General features: G+C 44.0%; 2 protein-coding genes across 6 annotated transcripts; one reads left to right on the forward strand and one right to left on the reverse strand.

Moving 5' to 3' along the window:
• Nucleotides 1-427: 427 nt before the first annotated feature.
• LOC119005742 (neuronal acetylcholine receptor subunit alpha-7-like) lies at nt 428-2,832 on the reverse strand. The gene is made up of 4 exons (XM_037073632.1): nt 2,720-2,832; nt 2,187-2,231; nt 1,022-1,131; nt 428-876 (listed from the first exon to the last, which is right to left on the reverse strand). Exons 1-4 carry the CDS (start codon nt 2,726-2,728, stop codon nt 762-764), a joined length of 279 nt encoding a protein of 92 aa, XP_036929527.1. The 5' UTR covers nt 2,729-2,832; the 3' UTR covers nt 428-761.
• Nucleotides 2,833-9,937: 7,105 nt separating this feature from the next.
• Nucleotides 9,938-17,103, forward strand: LOC119005737 (homeodomain-interacting protein kinase 1-like). 5 transcript variants are annotated; one of them, XM_037073609.1, is made up of 11 exons: nt 9,938-10,126; nt 10,857-11,045; nt 12,253-12,444; nt 12,534-12,715; nt 12,870-12,993; nt 13,102-13,212; nt 13,370-13,453; nt 13,553-13,701; nt 13,823-14,668; nt 14,866-14,954; nt 16,774-17,025. In XM_037073609.1, the coding sequence occupies exons 2-11, from the start codon at nt 10,869-10,871 to the stop codon at nt 16,995-16,997; spliced, it is 2,178 nt and encodes a 725-aa protein (XP_036929504.1). In that variant the 5' UTR covers nt 9,938-10,126; nt 10,857-10,868; the 3' UTR covers nt 16,998-17,025. The 5 variants fall into 5 exon arrangements, 4 of the variants coding, with proteins under 4 accessions (XP_036929504.1, XP_036929505.1, XP_036929507.1 ...); XM_037073610.1 differs by having other exon boundaries at nt 9,940-10,438; XR_005070567.1 differs by lacking the exons at nt 9,938-10,126; nt 16,774-17,025 and adding exons at nt 15,040-15,417; nt 15,733-16,214 and having other exon boundaries at nt 10,447-11,045.
• Nucleotides 17,104-23,406: the final 6,303 nt, after the last annotated feature.

The following is a 23,406-nucleotide window of genomic DNA, read 5'->3' on the forward strand; positions in this document are numbered from 1 at the left end:
TTAATGTGGGTTTTGCTTTATCATATTTGGCCAAAAAGCAAAAGGCACTGGTATTGGCTACTCCTGGTGTGTGCTGGGATGGGGTTCGATTCCCTGCGATGCCCTGCTGGTTGGTTTGGAATTTACATGAAAGGGCAAATTACAGTGAAATGTGCCACACATGCATGTTTTTCAATGAAATAACACTGCCTGTGTCCAGTATGTGGTGCTACAGATCACCAATCAGTTATATGTCATGTTGTAGTGTATGATGTGGAGAAAACAACCTGTAAATGTCACGTAAATCATGTTTGTCTTCACTGCACATTGCTGAGCGTTAGATAGTGCTTCAGTTGCCCTCTTTCAACAATGTATGTATGTATTGTGTGTGCGCCTGTGTGTGTGCGTGTGAAATATCTCCCAAATACCTCCTGATTTGCCAAAGTTAGTTTTGTAGCCCGAGAAGGAACTGAACTCATGAACAGAGAGAGTAGCTGGTATTGATATTTCAGGTTTTGTTAAAACAGCATAATGTCATGCACACAGGGGTAGGGGCAAAGGGGGAAAATGGCAAGTAATTTTTCAATTTTTTCAAAGTCAAGTAAAATCATCCCAGGATGTAATGAAGGGAAACTTGATTAAAATGTTGTTGGTGCAGCCATCTGGAGGTAGGTGAAGAGGAAAATATTGGATTGCAGTAATTCATTTGCTGCAGCTTGAATAATTCTGTATGGATGCAGAATGACTGAAGACATAGTTTAGTTTTGAGGACAAGATGCTGATTAATTAACAAAAAAAAAAAAAAAAAAAAACGTACCTGGAGGCAGATACTCACAGAATCCACTGGAGTTTACCAGCACATTGGTCTTAAAGGTGGCATCGAACTTATCATGAGCGCTGGAGGAAGTCAGCACAGTGATGAGACAATTTAGAGCTCTGCAGCAGCAGCAGCCCTGAGAATGTGTGTGTGTGTGTGTGTGTGTGTGTGTGTGTGTGTGTGTGTGTGTGTGTGTGTGTGTGTGTGCTTATGTGCGGCACATACCTGTTGTAAAGCAGTATGTCAGGGGTCCAGACCTGGTCAGGAGTGAAACGGAGGTTCTTTACTCCAGGATACTCTGACTGGTTCCACTGGAGGTAGTGGTCGTACCACTGCTGGGAGACACAAGCACAACAACGGTTTTACACATGAACAAAAACAGACAAAAGAGACACACACTGTCAGTCTAAGTTTTCATACTGTTATTACTTTTATACTATTATTATAGACTAATAATACTATTATTATTGGTCTACTCTTTTGCATGTGGCATCTACTATGTCAGCTTTGCTTGAGATGATACCTATATGTAGATCAGTCGATATTATCCGCTGATATTGACCTATCACAGATGTCTCAGTATCGGCTTATAAGTCATCTGATATTCACTGATATCAAAAGTTTTTTTACAGAACAATACACAGAAAAATGTATTTGGACTTATTATTTAAATCTCTGGACAATGAAGTTGTAAATCTAAAAGATATCCTTCTTCCATTACATATGTATATTTGCAACAAGTGACCTTATTCGGGGGGTCACTGCAAAATTATGTTAATGTATATGTTCTTATTATAATATCGTATTGACACTGGACCAAAAAATCAAGGGTCGGGCTCTCATTCTGCATTGTGTGTTTAGTTGCTCTTGTATGGTTTCTATATTATTCTATTCTTACTTTGCACGGTTAATCATTTATTCTCTCTAAGTTTCTCTGTTTAAGTACCTGAACTTATTCTGTCCTTGTGTTGCTTCAACACCCAAATTTCCCCTCTAAGGGATCAATAAGGGATTATCTTACTTTATCTTATCTCATGTGTTTTTGTTCCAGAAGAACGATCTGCTAAAGTTTTGGGGGCGTTTTAACTTAATGAAACCAAGGGTTTAATGGTAGAGAGCGAAACACTTTGAGGCCAAATTGATTTGTGAAATAAAATTGACCTGTCTTGGCTTGACAGACACAAATATCACAGTCCGTTTTAGCACCAGATAGATGAAGTTATCTGCAATCAAGTACGAATGTCCCTCTCAAGTGTCGATGATCGTGACGCCGAAACCCAACCAGCATCAGGGACAATACCGTGTGGCTGATGCTGCGAGCGATGGGGAGCATACAAAAAGATCTACACAGATCAATATCACATCATAAATTGTCGTTCACCGTACTCACCATCTGCAGCCAGGCGTTCGTGGTGATGATCTGGTTCTTTTCATCCTTGCGTTACACAAAGAACATAACAAACATCGGTAATATGAAGCAACATTTTTTACCTTAAAAGAAGAACTTCAAAATTATTTTGATGGTTCAGAATCTTGTAACAGTGTGAATGTTTCTGCACTATGTGACTTCAGTGAGAGGGCAGCATCACAGTGTTACATACATGTATGTGATAATGAGTTTTGTTTGTTAAACTGAAACTATCCAGGAATATGATATTTAGGTTTGACCACAATATAACCTTAAAGGGGCAATATGTAAGAATTCAGACAACTGAAGCTTCATATTTGCTTCAGCTGTACGGGATCTTGTCACACCCAGTGTGGAGAGGTGGAACAATTACAGTGACCAGTAACCCTTTAATAATAACATATGAGCATGTGCGGATTCCAATAACATGACAACCTATAATTTTTTGGGAGTGTTTTTTTTATGTATTGTATGGGTGTGTAATGGTGTTCATGATGCATTTCTGCCATGCGTACCACATCCATGACCTGTATTTGTCATGACTCTTGTTTTGTTTGTTCTTGTTTCTGGTTTTTGGCTTCTTGTATTTGATTTACATATTTGTATCATGTCTTGTGTTAGGTTTTGCTTTCTCCATGTCTTGTGTCTCGTTTTGCTTTCTCCATGTCTTGTGTCTCATGTTTTGATGTTCCATGTCTTGTGTCTCATGTTTTGATGTTCCATGTCTTGTGTCTCATGTTTTGATGTTCCTTGCCCTCATGTGTCCTTTAAGTTCTCCTATGTTCTCCCCTCTGGCTCCCTCTGTCTGTAGTCTTGTTCCCTCCTGGTCTGCTCCTCTGTGCTCCTCCCCCTCATTATCTCACCTGGCTTCCTTCCTCCTCTCTCCTCACCTGTTCCTCGTCATGTCATTAGTGTCTGTGTATTTAGTCTCTGTGTTCCCCTCACTCCTGGTCTGGTCATTGTTTCTGTTTGCTGTATTCTGTCTCATGTTCTATGTCTGCTCCTTGCTCCTGATCCTTGCTCATGATCCTGTTTGGTAGGTTTTGGATTTATTTTGTATTTTGTTCTGTTTGATTTTGTACTTTGACATTGATTTGAACTTTTTATTTTTTTTGCTTTGCTACTTTGACTTGTTCTTAGTTGCTACTTTGTTTACTGCGTTTGGGTCCACCTTTCCCTTTCCTAGACATCCCTTTTACCCCAACCTGACAGAATGACTGGACCGGAAATGGACCAACCAGACAGTGTTGTAATTTGTAGGCTGGGGATCGAACTGATGGAGATTCTGAGTGGCCCGGCTGACACCGGGGAGAAGCTAAAGGCCATAGCGGACTATGACCAAGAACTATTTTTTAGGCCTTGGATGAAGGAACTCCCTTGGATCGCTCAGATGATAGCGGTGCTAGATAACCTCAGAAAGGCCTTGGAAGCGGCAGCCACAGCCGAGCTCCTAGCCCAGGCCGCAGCCACAGCCGAGCTTCCAGCCCAGGCCGCAGCCACAGCCGAGCTTCCAGCCCAGGCCTCAGCCACAGCTAAGCTTCCAGCCCAGGCCTCAGCCACGGCTGAGCTTCCAGCCCAGGCCTCAGCCTCAGCCACAGCCGAGCTCTCAGCCCAGGCCTCAGCCTCAGCCACAGCCGAGCTCCCAGTCCAGGCCTCAGTCTCAACCCGGTCGACACCTGCCAGTGGCCCCCAGTCGGCGTTCCGGTCGACACCTGCCAGTGGCCCCCAGTCGGCGGTCCGGTCGACGCCTGCCAGTGGTCTTCAGTCGGCGGTCCAGACGAGGCCTGGGCTGGAAGCTCGGTCGGAGGACCGGCCGAGGCCTGTACCTGCACCTCGGTCGGAGGACCGGCCGAGGCCCACGCCAAGTCTTGTTCTTGCACCTCGGTCGGAGGACCGGCCGAGGCCCACGCCACGTCTTGTTCCTGCACCTCGGTCGGAGGATCGGCCGAGGCCCACGCCACGTCTTGTTCCTGCACCTCGGTCGGAGGACCGGCCGAGGCCCACGCCACGTCTGGTTCCTGCACCTCGGTCGGAGGACCGGCCGAGGCCCACGCCACGTCTGGTTCCTGCACCTCGGTCAGAGGATCAGCCGGGGCCTGTTCCTGCTCCTCGGTCGGAGGATCGGCCGAGGCCCACGCCAGGTCCAGCGCCAGTTCCTGCACCTCGGTCGGAGGCCCGGCCGAGGCCTGAACCTGCACCTCGGTCGGAGGACCGGCCGAGGTCCACGCCAGGTCCAGCGCCTGTTCCTGATCCTCGGTCGGAGGACCGGCCGAGGCCCACGCCAGGTCCAGCGCCTGTTCCTGCTCCTCGGTCGGAGGACCGGCCGAGGCCCACGCCAGGTCCAGCGCCTGTTCCTGCTCCTCGGTCGGAGGACCGGCCGAGGCCCACGCCAGGTCCAGCGCCTGCTCCTGCACCTCGGTCGGAGGCCCGGCCGAGTCCCACGCCAGGTCCAGCGCCTGCTCCTGCACCTCGGTCGGAGGCCCGGCCGAGTCCCACGCCAGGTCCAGCGCCTGCTCCTGCACCTCGGTCGGAGGCCCGGCCGAGTCCCACGCCAAGTCCAGTGTCTGCACCTCGGTCGGAGGCCCGGCCGAGTCCCACGCCAAGTCCAGTGCCTGCACCTCGGTCGGAGGCCCGGCCGAGTCCCACGCCAAGTCCAGTGTCTGCACCTCGGTCGGAGGCCCGGCCGAGTCCCACGCCAAGTCCAGTGCCTGCACCTCGGTCGGAGGCCCGGCCGAGTCCCACGCCAAGCCCTGTGCCTGCTCCTCGGTCGGAGGCCCGGCCGAGTCCCACGCCAAGCCCAGTGCCTGCACCTCGGTCGGAGACCCGGCCGAGTCTCACTCCAAGTCCACTGTCTGCTCCTCGGTCAGGGGTCCGGCCAAGGTCGTTTGTTGCCAGAGACCCTTCATCGGCTCTCAGACCACCAGCTCCCGGCAAAACTCCGTCGGTGGTCCGGCCAAGAACCTTGAGGGTTTCCCAGCCAGTGGTCTGGTCACCAGTGGGTCTCCGTCCACACCTTCGCCACCGGTCTTCAGTGGGTCTCAGCCCACGCCTTCGTCGACAGCCTCCAGGGGGTTCCAGCCCGCACCTTCGCCTTCGTTACCAGCCTCCAGGGGGTTCCAGCCCACACCTTCGCCTTCGCCTTCGCCACCAGCCTCCAGGGGGTTCCAGCCCGCACCTTCGCCTTCGCTGTCGTCGCCGGATTCCAGTGAGTTCCAGGCCACTCCTATGTCTTCGTCGCCGCCCTCCGGTGAGTTCCAGGCCACTCCTATGTCTTTGTCGCCGCCCTCCGGCGAGTTCCAGGCCGCGCCTACGCCTTCGTCGCCGCCCTCCGGCGAGTTCCAGGCCGCGCCTACGCCTTCGTCGCCGCCCTCCGGCGAGTTCAAGGCCGCGCCTACGCCTTCGTCGCCGCCCTCCGGCGAGTTCAAGGCCGCGCCTACGCCTTCGTCGTCGCCCTCCGGCGAGTTCAAGGCCGCGCCTACGCCTTCGTCGTCACCCTCCGGCAAGTTCAAGGCCGCATCTACGCCTTCGTCGCCGGCCTCCAGCGAGTCTGAGACAGCGCCTACGCCTTGGTCACCGGTCTCCAGCAGGTTCCAACCTGCGCCTCAGTCCACGTCCCTGGTTCCCAGTGGGCCCCAGTTCTCGCCTCCACCTTGTTTATTTGAACCTTGGCCCTCCCCCTGACCCCCTCCACCCTCCCAGCTTTGACTCTGGCCCTCGTCCTGACCCCCTCCACCCTCCCGGCTTTGACTCTGGCCCTCCTCCAGACCCCCTCCACCCTCCCGGCTTCATTTGGACTTTAAATGTATGTCTTGAGGGACATCTGGGAGCTGTCCCTTAAGGGGGGGGTTCTGTCATGACTCTTGTTTTGTTTGTTCTTGTTTCTGGTTTTTGGCTTCTTGTATTTGATTTACATATTTGTATCATGTCTTGTGTTAGGTTTTGCTTTCTCCATGTCTTGTGTCTCGTTTTGCTTTCTCCATGTCTTGTGTCTCATGTTTTGATGTTCCATGTCTTGTGTCTCATGTTTTGATGTTCCATGTCTTGTGTCTCATGTTTTGATGTTCCTTGCCCTCATGTGTCCTTTAAGTTCTCCTATGTTCTCCCCTCTGGCTCCCTCTGTCTGTAGTCTTGTTCCCTCCTGGTCTGCTCCTCTGTGCTCCTCCCCCTCATTATCTCACCTGGCTTCCTTCCTCCTCTCTCCTCACCTGTTCCTCGTCATGTCATTAGTGTCTGTGTATTTAGTCTCTGTGTTCCCCTCACTCCTGGTCTGGTCATTGTTTCTGTTTGCTGTATTCTGTCTCATGTTCTATGTCTGCTCCTTGCTCCTGATCCTTGCTCATGATCCTGTTTGGTAGGTTTTGGATTTATTTTGTATTTTGTTCTGTTTGATTTTGTACTTTGACATTGATTTGAACTTTTTATTTTTTTTGCTTTGCTACTTTGACTTGTTCTTAGTTGCTACTTTGTTTTTCCATCCCCGTTCTTCCGCTTTTGGTTTTTGTATTCAGCTTTGCAATAAAGCTCGCCTTTTGTTCTCATTATCTTGCCTCCTTTAACTGCATTTGGGTCCACCTCCCTTTCCATAGTTTTCCCTTTTTACCCCGACCTGACAGTATTAGAGTGAAGGAGAACTGAACGGTGAGCGTCTGGGAGTCGTTGGCCACCGGCCTCTCCATGGGATTGTAGTCCCTCAACAGCTCCCTGAGCAGGAACCGCTGGTGAGGACCCTGCACTGACACTGAACGGGGGAGAGGGGGGAGACAGAGTTTAATGGAGGGGAGAGGATTCTCACAAAGAAAGAGAAAAGGTGACGCTTGCAAAGAGAAAGGCTATGCCTGGAAAAAGCAATGAAGAGGAAGCACCTGCAGAAAAACGGCGTGATTACGATGATAGAAAAAAGTGGTGTAGAAATTGTAGGCCAGGTGGATGAGAGGGAGAAACAAGACATGCTCTGGTGGAGGTACAACAGAGGCTGAGCTTTTAGGAGTACGGGAAAGGTTATGTTTTAAAGATGGAGCCGCTCTGGTAGGAACATGGAAGGTCTTTAGTGGAGTAGACGACACGGGACACGAGAAGAATGAGAATGTGTGAGAGAAAGGAAGAAAGGAGAGGGGGGAGCAGACAGAAAGACGCCCGCTCCTCCTAATCAATTACATCTCTGATTGATCGCCAGCAGACAGTCAAAGTCTTTCCACGGCCGTAAAATCTGTCGGTTTCATCCCGTGTAGGAAATAGTGAGGCCATTAAACACTGAAACACCCCAGACAGACACACACAGCACTCACGACGATGAGAGCGGGGAACTGACTGTCTTCGCCCTATAACTCCAGCAAGGACTTCGATTCACTCTTGATTCATTCTCCATGAGGTAATCACTTAGATGTGCAGGGAGCAGTCGCTGGTGGATATGAGAGGCGCACTGAGTAAGTTTCAAAAAGTACTTTAAATAGCTGCACAATGTCGGTTCATACCGCTTTATAAACTGCGGTATACGCTGAGGGAGTGTTAAATGGTCTGAGTTTAATGTGCTTGGTGTCAAATCTAAATTCACTAACTGGACCTTAATTAATATCAATATGGCTTGAAAGATGGTATGCCTATAATTCAGGTTAATAGTCCAGAGTGTCCATAAAGTCCTATCATAGTAAACTGACCACCAGCAGCCTCATAATCACCCTTTTCTATCTATCTGTCTGTCTATCTATCTATCTATCTATCTATCTATCTATCTATCTATCTATCTATCTATCTGTATTCTTATCTGCTGTAAAGACATTACAGGCTGTTGCTTGCTCTTAACAAAAAGCAATCAATTTTTATTTTATTTATTTTTTTTGCCTGTGGCTGCACAACAGCACACTCTCTCCCAGTCTCCGAGTGAGCTGCTGCGTGCACGCTTATCAGCCACAGAGGACAATGCAAGATCGCGGCATGCAGTAAACAGCACATGCAGAAAAACACACACTTGTTCGAGCGCAGTCTCACTCCAAGCACAGATGAAAGTCACTCACCCCGCAGCAGAGTCGCAAGTATCAGCAGCCACAGAGCCACAGCCGGCCACATACTGCATTCCTCTGTGTGAACAGAGAACGAGTGGAAGAGGGAGAAATGAGGAGGGGAGGTGAGGGTGAGAAAGAGACAGAGGGCGGGAAATGGACAGGAAGAAAATGTTGGATAGAACAAGTGGAGAGGAGTGTGACGCGGGCAGTGGCAGAGAAGGGAGAGGAGGAGAGAGGGAGAGGGAGCCGGAGAGACAGAGTGGGTGAGAAATGCAGTAAAATGAACACTCCTCTGAGGACGGAGATGCTGTGTGTCAGAGTCACTCACTATACTGAAAGCTGTGCATACCGTGACCTGCAGCTTCAAACTCATCCTTCATGCTCCTCTGCTCATCTATACATGAAGACTCCCTGATATCCACTGATCTGTCATCACATCAGTTTACCTTTCCTCTCTTTTTGTTTTTCATTTTTATCGTGGACTTACTCGCAACATGTGATGAAATGTGAGCTGGATGTTTGTTTTTCTACTTTGGAATATTTAGCATTGGAACACAATAAAATGTTTGTCACAAAAAAGTCCACGTCGAGTTATTAATGTTGCCAGCATGATGGTGTAATGTTGTGTTTAACTGTATTCCAGAAATAAAATAGAATTAATAGAATAGTTAGTAAATGCATAGTTACACATGAAAATGAACCCATCTCCAGACCCAGGAACTCCCCGTTCTGTTGCAGTCACACTTGTCTGGGGCCACTGTGTCGCTCATGATGCCCCTTCATGCCTGAAGATCCCTGGTAGGTGAGGAGACGACCAGCAGGACTGATGTTTTTAGCTAAGCTTCCCTACTATGCTTTTGAGCAAACACTGTGTGGGTAGTCTGTACTGTGTTTAATGAAGGCATCCTCTGGTGGACAGGCTCAGCCATATACATTAGAGACAGGGAGAGCATGACAGCTTCCTGCAAACAAGATCCTGCATAATATCTGGGCAACATAGCCCTTACACTGTATTACTACCAATGGTTTACAGTGTTGGCCTTATGATTTTTCAGTTCTAGCATGAATGATATGTGTGAGCAGCCCCCCACATACACACACTTACACATACAAACATTGTATTCACATTTAATAACTGTAATATTAATATTTACAATCAAAATTAATTGTAAATGATGAAACATTAATCAATAAAAAATAATATCTACCATATACTAATGTGATAGTAAGTATGGCATTTGTTTTGACCATTTTATTCATTCTCTAATTTGAGAATTCTGTTTATTTAATCTTAGTCTTTCTTCAGTCCTATTGTGTGTGTGTGTGTGTGTGTGTGTGTGTGTGTGTGTGTGTGTGTGTGTGTGTGTGTGTGTGTGTGTGTGCGTGTGTGTGTGAGTCAGTGAGTGAGTGAAGCCCCCCACCACCACACAAACATGATATTCACATTTGTATTCATTACGTTGATACTGAAGCTAAATCCATGAAATGTTAACATTATAACTTGGTGATTATTATAGGCTTCTAACTAACTTGTGACTAAAGTCGTGACAATTAACTAATCAACTGTACCGTTGCAATAAACAGGTAACTGCACAAAATGCTTATAATTATGTTACCTGTAAACCACACAGTCTATGGTGCAAACGTACGAGTTATAAAGCTTTTATTTTGGTGATTAACTTCCGCCAGGGACTTCCGGTATGGATTGGATATATGGCGGCGCCCCTGTCGGCCATCTTGACTGCAGATGGGTACTGTGCGTGTGCGCGCGCGCGACTTTGAAGGGTGGTGGATCAAAGCAACCGTTGTCATGTGGGACAGTTCTAAATGACGGAGATCTGTACTGATCTTTTTCTTAAGTTGGCTTGCATATCTCCAGAGCTGATCTAGAGACATTAATAGTCTTCAACCACTGTGATACAGGTGAGTAGCTCCTTTTCTGTTTCAAAAGTCACAAAGTTGAGATGAATTGATAATATTTAGGACAGTTGAGTTATTTGCAGGCAATCACAGGTCACAGAGAGAGAGAGAGTCTGATGATTATTTAACCTGTTAGTGAACGCTCCCATTTTAAGCTTCTTTTTCCAAAACGGCATACTGAAATTAAAAGCTTGACAGCTCCCACATAGTTTGAGACTCAGGGATATGCTTGGTACCAAGTACCGAGTTTTTTTAGATGTGAAAGTGTGATTCTATGACATACTGACACAGAGTTACAGAGGTTGAAACACAGAGGTAATCACGACAGTCTCAGCTTTCCAACAGTGTGTGGCATGAGTACATACTGTTAAGATCTGATGCTTAAAACTATTAGCAAAGTTTTTACAACGTTGTGGAGCGCCCTTTCTTAGTGAAGGGTCTTCCTTTGTTGGAACGGTTTTCCTTAACAGGTTAAAGTAGATTTATCTTGAATTTAACGACAATGTACCCAACATTAACATTCAGTGGAAATTCCCTTAATTATGCTTAGACCCCAGACCTGATCAGATCAGATGATCACTGAAATGTGGAATATTAAGTAAATAAAAGAAGAGAAAGAAACCACTGGATGGTAGCAAAATAAATATAAACTATTTATCACAAAATCTGAAACATAGTTATGGGCCTTCAAAGTAACTTCTTTTTCTTCTTTTCACCTGTTTTGTTTCCACAGTCTAAGAGAGAGATGGCACCTTCCAAAGCTGTTGCTGCTCGCCTTTTCGAACTCCCCAGAAGATATACGTTCCTGAAATTTCTTGGAGAGGGCGCCTTTTCAAAGGTGGTGAAATGTTTGGACGAGGAGACTGGTGAGACTGTGGCTATAAAGTTGCCTAGACGCCGGTGCCAACAAACCATGCATGAGGTGAGAAGCTTTGTTGATTTAATTTTCACAGGTGTAAAATATATTACATGAACTTAGGTGTTCCATCACTATGACAGATTTCCGTCAACTTGGCTCCAAAAAGGCCACGAATGAGAAAAGAAAATAAGGGGCAAGTTTAATCTAATCCAGCTACCTGATCTCGGTTGCGTTTTTATACTGGGCAGCGGGCCGCCAATTTGGCTGTCCTTTTTGCGGCTAGGTCCGAGGATTTAAGGGCCATTGACATGGAAACGCAATTGTGTGGAAACGCACATGTTTTGCATCGTTTTGGCTGATCGTCTACATGGATCCTGTAAACGCATAAAAGCACTTTTTTGAACCCCGGTGGAAAAGTCCGAAAACGCTGCCCTTGCGCTCTTGTGTTGCCAGCGAATCATATCAGTGACACCATCGCCCCACCCCTCAACCTCTAGCCTTCGACTTCTTAACCCCGCACGGTCTCATACTAACAACAAAATTTTACCGTGGTTTATCTTGACACCCACGACTGTTACATTCCTAGTATCACAAAAATTCTTCCGACGCATATGTTGCACGTCACTGTTCATGCCCAACTTCGTGCTTCACATCACGTCACATGTTTATGCCTGCCCCAATGGTGGCTTTTTGGAAAAGAAGGAATATTACAGGTTATGTCCTCCCTTTTAGATAGAAAAGGCGGCAGATTGCAGCCTTTACCTTGCTGCAAATGTGCCGCCTTTTCCATCTAAAGGGGCTAGGGTTTGGCGGAGTCCTGAGACCCAGACATTGGCTATGGTGCAAGGGCATCTCATGCAGCCTGTCCACTAAAAATATTGATAGCCTAATAATAATAACAATAAGAATAATAAAGGGCATACAAGAAAGAACCAAAGAAATACAACATGCCGACATTTTGAGTTATATTAAAAAAGTTAACTTACCTAATTGAGAGGACTGGTCAGATAGTAAGGGGGTCAAGAGATTCTTGTTAGAATTTGTGAGGTAGCCTATCCTATCGATACCTTTTTAATCAAGGTAACGTTTAATTCAGTCTCTTAGGCATCAGTAAACTGCATGTTGGCAAAAATAATTGTGCAATAGTTGCTTAATAAAATTTGGGTTAGCCTGCCTTTCAGCACTCTTCAAGTTTTCCCTGACTCCACCCACGTTAACACATAAACTAACTGCAAACGACTAATCATGTCAAACTTTCCTGTGTCTCCAGATTTCCATACTGAAAATGATCAAGATCCTCAACCTTGACAAACACAACATTGTCAAGTACATTGATTGTTTTCCGACCAGCTCCGGCAAGGCGTTTGTGTTCGAGTCGCTCGATATAAGCCTTCATGACTACTTTAAGAAGACAGATTGTGCCCCTATGCTTCTGAGTGACATCAGAACCATCATCCAACAGGTATGAACACAGCACCATCAGATGGAAAGCAAAGCACTGAATACTCAGTTTTTGGCTTTTGTAGATTCTTACCAACCTTGTACTTTCAGATGGCCACAGCATTTAAGGCACTGAAGGAGATCGAGCTGATCCACACTGACGTCAAACTGGATAACATTATGATGGTGAATCACAGACGACGGCCGTTTGAAGTCAAGCTGATAGACTTTGGTGTGGCCATGCATGCATCAGATGTCAGGATAGGCCAGACTGTCCAACCACTAATTTTTCGGTAAGGTAGACTATTGTTATTATTATACTAGAGTGATTTAGTAGTGTACTGTTTTTACCATGAAGAAGCAGCTGTGTGCCTCCTCTCTGTGACATGCTCTTTGCAAAAATTATAACAGTGTTAACACCCTGTAATTTTTCCCTTTCACATTCAGGTCTCCAGAAATTTTTTTGGGCCGTGAGTTTACTGAGGCCTCTGATATGTGGACCCTGGGCTGTGCCATGTTTCAGATGATCTGCGGCTGTCAACCGTTCTCAGGAGAAAATGAATACGAAATAGTAAGTCATCTACATCTATAGTCAGGGTGGGTCATTACTCTGCCCTCCTCAGAAAAATATTTTGCTTCCTCTTGCATATTTTGATGTAATACTTTGTTTAATCTGTAGGTGCGGAGCATTGTTGAACTCGTGGGTGAGCCAAATACATTATATCTTCGTGGCTGTGAGTGTGCTTTTTTTTACTTCAAAGAGCTTGACTACTACCATTGGAGGATCAAGGTACCACAATGAACCCTCTCTGACCTTTACAGAATTTATTTGATATTTTATTAGTATGTTTTCTTGTTGACATGTTAACATTTCACAACACTCAACAGTTGATCATTCAGATTGATTTTGAGGAACATTAATACAAACAATTTGATCCTTCTTTTAGACTCCCTCTGAATATTACAGAAAAGCTCGCAAGAAAAGACCCAGAAAGAGCCACCAGTTCAAGTCTCTGGATGATATGAAAGCAGTAAGCGTGAAGTTCATTGTCACTATGGTCGATTGTCTTTTTTATGTTCATGAGGATGAGTTGACTGATGGTGAATTTGACCAATGTTTCCTTAACTAGATGCGTCTGGAAGAAAATAACCAGACTGAAGCTGTAGAGCGAGAGCAGTGTATCGAGCTTCTGAAGGCTATGCTGACAGTGGTTGACTGGGAGAGGATCACTCCCTGTGAAGTTCTCGCTCATCCATTCATCACGAAAGACTACACAAAGTAAGTGTCAACAAGATCCAAGAGGAAATTGACATTATTCTTTCAGATGCCATGACAATAACAGGATAATTGTGTCTGTCTGTGTGTGTGTCTGTCTGTGTGTGTGTGATTTTATTTTTAGTGTCCAGACTGATGGACTCAAGACATTGAGAAGTTCAAGTGAGGACTTTGAATGTGAGCCTCTTGCCGCTCCACTGAAGGACAGCAGCAGTATCATCCAACCAGACGGCTGCACTCCATCTCCTGAAATTCTGCCATCAGGTGCGATTCTGGTTCAGCCTGCGACTGCCGAGAACTCAACCTCACTGGAAGACCAGGAGAGTGCAGTTAGTGAGCCTCCTACCGCTCCTCTGGAGGATGAAGACAGGAGTGTCATCCAACCAGACGGCTGCACTCCATCTCCTGAAATTCTGCCATCAGGTGTGATTCTGGTTCGGCCTGCGACTGCCGAGAACTCAACCTCACTGGAAGACCAGGAGAGTGCAGTTAGTGAGCCTCCTACCGCTCCTCTGGCGGATGAAGACAGGAGTGTCATCCAACCAGACGGCTGCACTCCATCTCCTGAAATTCTGCCATCAGGTGCGATTCTGGTTCGGCCTGCGACCGCCGAGAACACAACCTCACTGGAAGACCAGGAGAGTGCAGTTAGTGAGCCTGCTACTGCTCCTCTGGAGGATGAAGACAGGAGTGTCATCCAACCAGACGGCTGCACTCCATTTCCTGAAATTCTGCCATCAGGTGTGATTCTGGTTCGGCCTGTGACCGCCGAGAACTCAACCTCACTGGAAGACCAGGAGAGTGCAGTTAGTGAGCCTCCTACCGCTCCTCTGGCGGATGAAGACAGGAGTATCATCCAACCAGACGGCTGCACTCCATCTCCTGAAATCCTCCCATCAGTCCTGATCCAGACTCCACCTGCGAGAGCCGAGAACACAACACTGCTGGAAGATCAGGAGATTCAAGTTAGGTAAGATGACAAAAAATACAAAACACTATCTGTTGCTTTTATCTTTCACTCACTTCCAAATCCAATCCACACGATAGCTAGATTAAGATCTTGATCGCAGGAGGTAGTTAACGATTGTAAAGATTTGGTCCTAAAAAGCCACCAGCTTTAAGATGCAATGACATTTGCACGAATAACCTTTTCTTTTGTGTTTTTAGTTTTCAGTCTGTCCTGGACAAGACATCAGAGTCCTCAGTGAGCGACGCTGGCGATAACACAAAGATATGCGAGGATTCAACCACATGTGGTAAGTAACAGTCAACTCTACTTGTGTCTCAGTTGTTGTGCATTTTGATGTAAGGCTCAGATATTTTATGTCCTTTGATTTTTAGAAGACACCGGGACAAAGAAGAAGAAGAAGAATTGCTTCCAACGCGTTCTCTCTTGGTTGAGGAAGAGGTTCAGCTGCCGTGTTTCCCCCATTGTTTAGGGATGTGTAATGTTCTGTGTAGGGTTTCTTTATTGGCTTCTGGGGGGGTTTTCAATCAAAACTGTCACAGTCTGCATAGTCTCCCATGTTTGGTTTTCTCCAGGTGCTCTGGTTTTTCCAACAAACATGAAATGTGTTTTGAAAAAAAATATTCGTTCTGGGAGAACTCTGATTGCAGACAATGACACATGTCAGTATTTGCTTGAAAAAGCCCCCATATTGCCTGAATGCCCTATAACAGAAATACAGCACATTCCCTGCAATTGAGGCTGAAATGTAGGTGAGTTGTCTTCAGGTGTGATTCTGGTTCAGCCTGCGACTGCCGAGAACACAACATTGCTGGAAGATCAGGAGATTCAAGTTTGCTAAGATGATGAAAAAAAAAAACACACAATCTGTTGTTTTTATCTTTCACTCACTTCCAAATCCAATCCACTCGATGGCTAGATTAAGATCTTGATCACAGGAGGTAGTTAACCATTGTAAAGATTTGATCCTAAAAAGCTGTCAGAATCAACAAAACTGAAAAGTGCCTTGTGGCAGCTTTAAGATGCGATGACATTTACACGAATAACCTTTTCTTTTGTGTTTTTAGTTTTCAGTCTGTGCTGGACAAAACATCAGAGTCCTCAGTGAGCGACGCTGGCGATAACACAAACATATCTGAGGATTCAACCACATGCGTTAAGTAACAGTCAACTCTACTTGTGTCTCAGTTGTTGTGCATTTTGATGTAAGGCTCAGATATTTTATGTCCGTTGATTTTTAGAAGACACCGGGACAAAGAAGAAGAAGAAGAATTGCTTCCAACGCGTTCTCTCTTGGTTGAGGAAGAGGTTCAGCTGCCGTGTTTCCCCCATTGTTTAGGGATGTGTAATGTTCTGTGTAGGGTTTCTTTATTGGCTTCTGGGGGGGGTTTCAATCAAAACTGTCACAGTCTGCATAGTCTCCCATGTTTGGTTTTCTCCAGGTGCTCTGGTTTTTCCAACAAACATGAAATGTGTTTTGAAAAAAAATATTCGTTCTGGGAGAACTCTGATTGCAGACAATGACACATGTCAGTATTTGCTTGAAAAAGCCCCCATATTGCCTGAATGCCCTAAAACAGAAATACAGCACATTCCCTGCAATTGAGGCTGAAATGTAGGTGAGTTGTCTTCAGGTGTGATTCTGGTTCGGCCTGCGACTGCCGAGAACACAACGTTGCTGGAAGATCAGGAGATTCAAGTTTGCTAAGATGATTAAAAAAACCAAAACACAATCTGTTGTTTTTATCTTTCACTCACTTCCAAATCCAATCCACACGATGGCTAGATTAAGATCTTGATCGCAGGAGGTAGTTAACAATTGTAAAGATTTGGTCGTAAAAAGCTGCCAGAATCAACAAAACTGAAAAGTGCCTTGTGGCAGCTTGAAGATGCGATGATATTTTCACGAATAACCTTTTCTTTTGTGTTTTTAGTTTTCAGTCTGTGCTGGACAAGACATCAGAGTCCTCAGTGAGCGACGCTGGCGATAACACAAACATATCTGAGGATTCAACCACATGTGGTAAGTAACAGTCAACTCTCCTTGTGTCTCAGTTGTTGTGCATTTTGATGTAAGGCTCAGATATTTTATGTCCTTTGATTTTTAGAAGACACCAGGAGGAAGAAGAAGAAGAAGAAGTCCTCTGTTGCATCTCCTCATATCTATATTTCTGTAAATCTTGATGCCTCTCTCTGTCTATTACTAATCATCTTGTGTGGCCTGTCCTCTTCTAGGTCACCACGGTGGACAGGAGGTCGCCACTTGGTGATGCCTCGTCCTGTGCAGTCGTCTCCACTCTTTACACATAATTTGTATCAGACATTCTGTTAATGTAACTTTTAAACTGTGATTTGTTGCACTTTTCTGTACACGCGCCATCTATTGCACGTCTGTCCATCCTGGAAGAGGGATCCCTCCTCTGTGGCTCTTCCTGAGGTTTCTTCCATCATTCTTCTTACCCTGTTAAAAGGGTCTTTTTTCCATCAGCATGGCAAGTTTTTCCTCACTCGAGTCGAGGGTCTAAGGACAGAGGATGTCGTTCACTGTACAGATTGTAAAGCCCATTGAGGCGATGTGATTGTGATTTTGGTCTATGTGAATAAAATTGATTTGATTTGATCTTTGGCTCATCTCCAACTTTGAAAGCGGAGGTGCTTTGGATTTTGAGTGTGTGTGTGTGTGTGTGTGTTTGCATGCACCAGGGTTATTATAGTTAATTTAATTTAATTAAATTCCTAGATAAAAACTAAACTAAAACTCTTAATCACTTGTTAAACTTATTAAAACTAAATTGAAATCAAAAACAAACTGAAAAACTAAATTAAAATGGAAGACTGATTAAATTTGAAAACTATAATAACCCCAACACACTCACTCACTCCATTTTTCATTGTTTGATTTGCGAATGGCAATACATTTGGTTATATTTAAAGTATTTCAGGGACTGCATTTTTCCTTACTTTCATATACTTTGTGTAAGTTATCGTTCAGTTCAAAATGGTCTTAAAAAGGTCTTAAAAAGTCTTAAATTTGACTTGCAACCTGCAGATACCCTGTTTGTAGAATGTAAAATTCTAACTTCACTGCTCTGCCAAAATCAGGTTTCTTTTTCCAACATTACAACAGCATTTATGAGTACAAATAATAAGCAATAACTGGCCTATTAAACAATTGCTTCAAACAACATGATTTGCATAGTTTTCATCAATTCATGAGAAAACAAATTATAGATGTCATTTTAACATATTATGTGATGCTGCCATATGCTGTTGTTAATGTGGGTTTTTCTTTATCATATTTGGCCAAAAAGCAAAAGGCACTGGTATTGGCTACTCCTGGTGTGTGCTGGGATGGGGTTCGATTCCCTGCGATGCCCTGCTGGTTGGTTTGGAATTTACATGAAAGGGCAAATTACAGTGAAATGTGCCATACATGCATGTTTTTCAATGAAATAACACTGCCTGTGTCCAGTATGTGGTGCTACAGATCACCAATCAGTTATATGTCATGTTGTAGTGTATGATGTGGAGAAAATAACCTGTAAATGTCATGTAAATCACGTTTGATAGTGCTTCAGTTGCCCTCTTTCAACAATGTATGTATGTATTGTGTGTGTGTGTGTGTGTGTGTGTGTGTGTGTGTGTGTGTTTGTGTGTGTGTGTGTGTGTGTGTGTGTAAAATACCCCCCAAATACCTCCTGATTTGCCAAAGTTAGTTTTGTAGCCCGAGAAGGAACTGAACTCATGAACAGAGAGAGTAGCTGGTATTGATATTTCAGGTTTTGTTAAAACAGCAAAATGTCATGCACACAGGGGTGCCGCCAGGGATTTTGAGCCCCATGAAAAGATATCTAATTGGGCCCTTGTATAGGCCGGCAAAAAATGTGATGCTGTTTTATATAAAACTATGCATTTAAATTATATTTGTGACTATCATTCTCATATTTGTGAAAAGAACAACATGACAATAACTTAGTTTCTGCTCACTGTCTCCCTCGTAGTCCCGCAGGCAGGTCTAATTTATCTCCACAACTGAAGACTCACAGCATTGGATTTGGGGTGAAAAAATACATATATAAGACTATATGGCCATTGTGATTTAATCTTCTGATTCCAGAAAATATAAACATTTTTCTAATTGTATTGAGAGTTGTATTGAGTCACACAATCTGCATGCAACAGAAATGTTCTCCTGTGTTCCTATTGCAAAGCAGGAAGGTGAGAATCCCAAACTACTGACCAAACATTCTATTTTAGTGATAGCTGAATTTGAACTATATTATATGTTACACATACATATACTCTTTTTATTTCAGAACTGAATTAATACATGGAAATCATTCTGAAATAAATATGGATGATTTTTTTATTTTATAACTCTCTTTTAACCCTCTGAAAATGATGGTGGATCATCTGGCATTAACATTACTGTCTTCTGAAGGCCGTCACGGGCTCAGTTTTTAACATTCTTTCATGGAAATATTGAAATTGGAATGAATCAGCTGGCATCAAACATGTCATGCTAGCTTACTGGGAAAGGAGCTAAATATTACTCCAAATTTGAACTGTTGGAGTTTCTCCAGTCTTGTTGCAAGCAATTTGGATTGCAGTTTACTATCCGCTGTAGTATCTGTGTGTTTCCTACACATCCTGGGTTCTAAGACAATAGTGAATAGGAGGAAGACGGGATGAGACGGGACTAGATGCTCCCCTTAGACAACTGCGGGAATGTGACAGGGTGAGGGTCCCCATAACCTGGAGCCCTGATCAGCCCTGAGGTGGGCATCAGAGATAAGCTACAGGAAGGACCCCACACCAGAGGTTTAGAGCTGACTCAAGGTATACATTGTCATTTAAGTATAGAGAGACCATCCTGTCCACTTTAGCTGACATCAGCAAAGTTAAGTAACACACACAAGAGTTATTTCATAGAGGATGTGAGGCAGACCCATCCTTCTCTCCCATTGGATAGATGTACCTTGAACCCACCAAAGCGACCAATTGGGAGAAGAAGGCTGTTATGGAGAACAGACTTTAAAAAAGGCCCCCGCACCAGAGAAAGGGGGTGGTGGCATTTGGTAGAACTCCTAAGATCGAAGGCGTAGGAGTTCTGATAGGGCAGAGGGCAAAAACGTTTGGCATTACTTTGCCCTAGATTGGAGAACACCAGATGTGCGGCCACACTCTGTTCGGATGCGAGGCTAACCCAAGTTTGTTTCAATAAAGACTGCTCTATCATTCCACCCAGCCTTGCCTCAGCAGAATTCTTTTATCAACATACTACATGCCGACACCTTTGAGGAAGACAGCCCAGGAACTACAGGTGGCGTTGTCGGCAGGATGGCTTTTGACAACTTGCACACACGGCAGGAGTCCAGAGACTGACTTTCACCCCAGCTGGCAAATAAGGTGAGCATTTCGCTCCAGGGGTCAAACTCAGGCCCTGGATGGGACTGTGCGTGTGTTTTCCAACATCTGTCAAGCTGAAAATTACCAAAACGGGGGGAAACTGGGCAACAGGTGTGTAGTTTGTTGATACGATTCTGTCTAAATTTTCTAAATTAAGAGAAAAGGAGAAACTGATGCGGTAGAGATTTCTGAATTAATTGGTAATACGATGCAGGTATGGAGCTAAGCCATTGCTGGAAGTCATGCGTGAGATTAGTCACTTTCCTACGCGCTAAGTTGTCTCAAATAGTGAAGAAAAGAGAAGAGAATAAGAGAGGAGAAAAGAGAAATAAGAATAAGAGAAGAGAATAAGAAAAGAAAATAAGAAAAGAATAAAAAATAATAAAGAAGAGAAGAAATGCTCAGACAATATAGAGAAAAGAGATTGCTGACAATAGAGAAATAGACAATAAGTGAAAAAGGGAATAAGAGAATAAGTGAAAAAGAGAAATAAGTGAAAAAAGGGAAACTGCTGTGGCAGCAATGACTGAACGGGTGCGTGTGACGCCCATGGACTCTAATATAAAGTGGTTTGGCACTTGGTGGGCTGTTAGAGGCGGTTTTCCGTATTCTGAGTCCAACAAACCAAGTTGCAGTATGAAGAGCTCTGATGAAATTCAGCTGCATAAGTGTTTGTGTTTGTGAGTACAAAGAAAAAAGAGGGGGCCCGCTGGGGGTGTGAAGTGTTCAGTGCTTATTGTTTCCTCTGAAGCTGTGTGTGGGGGTTAACAGTCAGCTAAAGTTGATGTGAAAGCTGAGTGTTTGTCCATGGAATTAACTGTAAGTAATCTATATAAATGTGCATTATTAGAATATATCATATACAATGCATAGGTGTTGTATTGATGACATGATATTTAAAAGATAGGATATTAGATGGATGACCCATAGGGAAGTACGATTCCCTCCCTCCCTTTGCCTTATAGGTGATTTTTCAACTTCAGCTAAAGTTTTTACTGTAAATCAGAACTACATCTTGAAGGACTAAAATTTAGGTGAAATAGAATTCAAACTATGCAGAACTATACAGAATTTCACATGAAGGAAATATTAATTGGTGTTAATTAGCTGTATAACAAAGGAATCGGAGGAATTGGTGGTTTGGAGATTTCCCTATCAATAATGTTATAAGTCTTATGCATGACTAGCACTATCGATCACCTAAAAGAGAAAGAGTAGAGGCAATAAGGAGAGCTAAAGGGACATTATGCTGAGAGGAGATGAAGAAAAGTGGGGGGGAAATTGATAGCAAGTCAAATATAAGATTCAAACACACATACATACATGATTTGTGTGACTAAAGGCAATGCATCCTAGTTGACTGTGGATCAGAGGAATCCAGTGGGGTGTTCTTTCTTTCATTATCAAGCCGGGGATGAGTAATTATCTAGGATGCTGTTTGATTTGTTTCACGGTGGAGAAGTTCAAGGAGTACACTAAGCAGGCATTTGTGGACGTAAGGACAATTGTTTATTTGGTTGACCGGTGTAGCTGCTCAAAGTATGGAATTGGCCTTAATGCATGGTAGCCCCCACATATTAGAGGGGGAAGCCCTGATGCGAAGTAAAGGAAAATTAGTTGAATTAGAGAAAAGTAATATCTCAAGCTCACATAAATCGTTAAAAAGATCTGAAGACAGAAGACAGCTAAAAATGCATGATTGGAGTAGTGTGACAAACACCAAACCACAGTACTGACAGGATTGGGTATTTAGATATATTGGGGAATTTTGGGTTATCCAAAGCCAATTAGTTAGACATATATGTAGTAGAGCCTGGATATTTTCGTACAGGGAGTAAAACCAAATCATACACATTGATTTTGCTCTAAAAACACCTCCTCAGAGCAAAATGATTACATTGAAACTTATAAATGATAAAGTGGTCATGAATCTAGCAATATTTCTTTAAGGCGTAGTTTTTGACCTAAAATGGCGGTTTCAATGTTGGCAGATTAAAAGGGTTGATTTAGGATTGACAATAAGTTGATCCAGCTGTCTTTGACTCTCTGCGGTTGAGAGGAGTTCAGTGGGCGCGTGACCGCGTAACAGAGAGAGAGGACTCAGAGAAAACAGCTGATGTGTGAACGCGCAGACAGAGAGAGTGCTGCTGCGAGTGTGGAGTTACTCCCCCTCCCACACTTACATACGGATAACCAATGTAACTGTTTAAAGCTTTAATGATTACCCACAAACCCCTTAAGGACACGCACACAGATTGAGATAACCCTAAGAAGACAGAGACGCACATGCTTATAAACTCACAGACGTTTAAGGCTACAACATTTACATGCACAAAGTGTTATTGAATATACATGGGGAACACGAATAAGGGAAGAATTACAAGTAGAGCTTGGCAATTGACCGATCAGCTATAGTAGATCATTGGTTGTTGATAGCGATTTTATTATTTGAGTATAGGATTTGATTTAATCTTGGATGATTCAGTATCTGATGTCTGAATTAGTTTATAATTACTGAAGGACATAAACAGTGGAAAGACTGACACAGACGTCAGCGACAGTTATCAGTTCTCAGAAGGAGCTGGTGAACTTTTAGGTTTCTATTTTCAGTTGAGTCCGGAAAAGTTACAATTTTTTAAGGTGATACATTACGGGCTCTCTCTGCGGTTTGCAAATTTACTCCATTGTTTCTTAAGAGGTGTTCATGATGACACAGTGTTCTGGGAACACAGTTTTGATTTACTTATTTGGATTTGAGTAACTTCCTGAAACGGGTAATTATCGTTTTTAACAGTATCTAAAGTTTTATGAACAAGAAAGTAGAAGGATAGAATTTCACAATGTCAATCCTGAAATATCTAAAGAGATAAGATGGTTTAGTTTTAGAGCAGATTATAAGTCACTCCACATCTAAGGGCACAGACTGGAAAACAGTCTTTCCCAATATGGTTCTTATAGTAGGAACGTCTAAAATCAAGGACTCCAGTGAACAAGTGTAAACATTACAATTTCTAAAGGAGATAAAATTGGTAAGATAATTAGATAAAACATGCAGCAGGGCCTTGTAGATACAAATCATGCAATGTTGTTCCCCCCTCACAGATATAGATGGTGATCCAACTTTGTCGTGAAGGACCCAGTGATGAGTACTAAAACCATCACGTGTAATAAAACAAAGTACAGAATGATACCCTGCCTCAAAAGGTTTCAAAATTGGAGAGCAGCATGAATGTGGATGACATCAGCATAATCTAGAACAAGTACAAAAGGTACTCTGAATAAGTTGTTTTATACATTTCAAAGTAAGGCAAGCTCAGTTATGATAAATCAGT

Source organism: Acanthopagrus latus, chromosome 17 (assembly GCF_904848185.1).
Source record: "Acanthopagrus latus isolate v.2019 chromosome 17, fAcaLat1.1, whole genome shotgun sequence".
NCBI classification, from domain to species: domain Eukaryota; kingdom Metazoa; phylum Chordata; class Actinopteri; order Spariformes; family Sparidae; genus Acanthopagrus; species Acanthopagrus latus.

Excerpts from the sequence above, each read along its gene's own strand:
- LOC119005742 (XM_037073632.1), bottom strand. Across the intron at positions 1,132-2,186 it reads CGAACGCCTGGCTGCAGATG|CAGTGGTACGACCACTACCT; the intron begins GTGAGTACGGTG and ends TGTGTCTCCCAG. Across the intron at positions 877-1,021 it reads GACATACTGCTTTACAACAG|CGCTCATGATAAGTTCGATG; the intron begins GTATGTGCCGCA and ends GACTTCCTCCAG.
- LOC119005737 (XM_037073608.1), top strand. The coding sequence starts at position 10,803 with ATGGGCCTTCAAAGTAACTTCTTTTTCTTCTTTTCACCTGTTTTGTTT. Across the intron at positions 12,445-12,533 it reads TCAGAACCATCATCCAACAG|ATGGCCACAGCATTTAAGGC; the intron begins GTATGAACACAG and ends TTGTACTTTCAG. Across the intron at positions 13,454-13,552 it reads CTCTGGATGATATGAAAGCA|ATGCGTCTGGAAGAAAATAA; the intron begins GTAAGCGTGAAG and ends TTCCTTAACTAG.